The 3,228-nt window shown below is 42.6% G+C and overlaps 1 protein-coding gene across 1 annotated transcript in view; it reads left to right on the top strand.

Moving 5' to 3' along the window:
* Positions 1 to 3,228, top strand: part of NVL (nuclear VCP-like) — an 89,772-nt gene that overhangs the window by 16,750 nt on the left and 69,794 nt on the right. The window contains exon 8 of the mRNA XM_023513920.1: positions 1,487 to 1,604. Coding sequence (XP_023369688.1) covers positions 1,487 to 1,604 — 118 coding nt within the window. The remainder of the gene's footprint in view (positions 1 to 1,486; positions 1,605 to 3,228) is intronic.

Raw genomic sequence — 3,228 nt, 5'->3', positions numbered from 1 at the left:
TGCCTCAGCCTCCCAAGTAGTTGGTACTACAGGTGCCCGCCACAACACTTGGCTATTTTTTGTTTGTAGTTGTTGTTGTTTGGCAGACCCAGGCTTTGAACCCACCAGCTTTGGTGTATGTGGCTGGCGCCCTAGCCACTGAGCTACAGGCACTGAGCCAAAACTTTTTTTTTTTTTTTGATGGAGTCTCAAAAGCTGTTGCCCTGGATAGAGTGCTGTGACATCATAGCTCACACCAACCTCAAACTCTTGGGCTCAAGCGATCATCTTGCCTCAGATTGTCTACTTTTAATAGAGATGATGTCTCACTTTTGCTCAGGCTGGTCTCATGAGCTCAAGCAATCCACCCACCTCAGCCTCCCAGAGTGCTAGGATTATAGGTGTGAGGCCTGCGCCTAGCCTAAAAAGTGTTTAGAATGATAAATTGGACAGGGCGCAGTGACTTACACCCATAATCCTAGCACTCTGGGTGGCCAAAGTGAGTGGATTGCCTGAGTTCAGGACTTTAAGACCAGCCCCAGCTAGAGGGAGACCCTGTCTCTAAAAAGAACCAGGCATTGTGGCAGGCACCTGTAGTCTAAGCTACTCGGGAGGCTGAGACAAGATAATCACTTGAGCCCATGAGGTTGCTGTGAGCTATGATGCCACAGCACTATAGGGAGGGCAACAAAATGAAACTATATCTCAAATAAATAAATAAATAAAATGATAAATTGTATATATATTTTACCACAATTTTTCTTGAAAAGTTTCTGATGTTTCTCAAATTCCTTTTTTAGCAAATTCTAGAGAAAAGCTTAGAACTTTATATTGGTAGAAGCACTCAACCAGACTTATTCAACTTTCTAGTAAGCTTGGATTTTCTAATTTAAAGTGTATATGCTGGCCAGGTACAGTGGCTCACACCTGTAATCTTAGCACTCTGGGAGGCTGAGGCAGGTGGATTGCTTGAGTTCAGGAGTTTGAGACCAGCCTGAGCAACAGTGAGACCCCGTCTCTAAAAGTAGCCAGATGTTGTGGCGGGCACTTGTTTTCCCAGCTGCTTGGGAGGCTGTAGGAAGAGAATTGCTTGAGCCCAATAGTTGAGGTTGCTGTGAGCTATATAGCACCACCAGCACTCAACCCCAGAGTGACTGAGTGAGACTCTGTCTCAAAAAATAAATAAATAAATAAAGTTTATATGCTTATTGTTTATATTTCATAGCATAGCAAATACCTTTAATTACAAAAAAATTTCATTGGATTTATCATTAAACAGGAATTGATGAAGAATATAAATGTGTAACCCTATCTTCAGTCTCTTACTATTCTTCAGGCATCTTGGTTCTCTTAAAATCACAAGTAAAACACTGTGCACAGTGTCCGTTAGGGTTATGCTTCTGGTGAATAATCATTGAACTTTAAGATTTTTTTTAAAAATGTATGTTCTTAACTATACTTCAATGTAGGGGATGTATTTATGGTTCTCTTATGTTTTCATTTCTAGTCAAATGCACCATGTATCATTTTCATTGATGAAATTGATGCTATTACCCCCAAAAGAGAAGTTGCTTCAAAAGATATGGAACGAAGAATTGTAGCCCAGCTCCTAACCTGCATGGATGGTCAGTTTAAAATAATGTATTGCTTTTAAGTAATACTTTTTAAAGATGGTATAATTAATATATGAAGATATGAAAAAGACAGAGTAAATTTCAAACAATGTGAAAAAGGAAGTCTGTTTTATTTTCTAGAAACAGGGTCTTGCTGTGTTGCCCAGGTTAGAATGCAATGGCTATTCTTTATTTTATTTATTTAAATTTTTTTTGCAGTTTTTGGCCAGGGCTAGGTTTGAACCCACCACCTCCGGCATATGGGGCTAGTGCCCTACTCCTTTGAGCCACAAGCACCACCCACAATGGATATTCTTAGATGTGATTTTTGTATATGATAGCCTTTTTTTTGAAACAGAGCTCAAGCTATCCCCCTGGGTAGAGTGCTATGGCATCACAGCTCACAGCAACCTCCAACTCCTGAGCTCAAGTGAGTCTCCTGCCTCAGCCTCCCAGGTAGCTGGGACCACAGGCACCTGCCACAATGCCTGGCTATTTTTTGTTTGCAGCCGTCATTTTTTTTGTTTTGGCAGGCCCAGGGTGGATTTGAACCCGCCACCTTAGGTGTATGTGGCTGGCGCCTTAGCCACTTGAGCCACAGGTGCCAAGCCTATACATGATAGCCCTAAACTCCTGGGCACCACTAATCCTTCCACCTCATCCTCCTGAGTAGCTAGTACTACAGGGAAATGCCACCCTGTCTAGCTTGTCTTCTTTTTCATTAATGATAATGCCATTAATTTAATTTTTAGGCTATATTTTTTGTTCTTGTTGGGTTTTTTTTTTGAGACAGAGCCTCAAGCCGTTGCCCTGGGTAAAGTACTGTGGCATCACAGTTCACGGCAACCTCCAACTCCTGGGCTCAAGCGAGTCTCCTGCTTCTGCCCCAAGTAGCTGGGACCACAGGTGCCTGCCACAATGCCCAGCTATTTTTTGGTTGCAGCCATTATTGTTTGGCAGGCCTGGGCTGGATTTGAACCCACCAGCTCAGGTCTGGCACCTTAGCCGCTTGAGCCACAGGCACTGAGCCAACTATATCTTTTTTGTTGTTGTTTTGAGACAGAGTTTTACTATGTCACCCTCAGTAGAGTGCCATGGCATCATAGCTCCCAGCAACCTCCAGCTCTTGGCCTTAAGTGATCCTCTTGCCTCAGACTCCCAAGTAGCTAGGATTACAGGCATCCACCACAACACCCGGCTATTTTTAGAGATGGGGTCTTGCTCTTGCTCAGGCTGGTCTTGAACCTGTGAGCTCCGAGCAGTCTACCCATTTCGACTTCCTAGAGTACTGGGATTATAGACATGAGCCATGGCGCCCAGCCCTAGACTATCTCTTATAGTTATTTTTAGTGTATTTACACATATGCTAACATTGGTTTGCTTTTTATAATACTAGATTGTACCATACACATTATTCTACAACTTTGTGTTTCTTTCTTTTTTTTTTGTGGAGACAGAGTCTCACTTTGTCACCCTTGGTAGAGTGCCATGGCATTACAGCTCACAGCAACCTCCAACTCCTGGGCTTAGGCGATTCTCTTGCCTCCGCCTCCCTACAACTTTGTATTTCTACTTTAATATATGTCCTGGAAGTGTTGCCATTTTAATGCATTTATATTTACCTCTTTTTTTTTTT

This window comes from Otolemur garnettii, unplaced genomic scaffold (assembly GCF_000181295.1).
Source record: "Otolemur garnettii isolate 467f Iridium unplaced genomic scaffold, OtoGar3 scaffold00045, whole genome shotgun sequence".
In the NCBI taxonomy this organism is placed as follows: Eukaryota; Metazoa; Chordata; class Mammalia; order Primates; family Galagidae; genus Otolemur; species Otolemur garnettii.
Note: the sequence above shows the minus strand (reverse complement) of the source record. Positions and strands in the feature narration are given on the sequence as shown.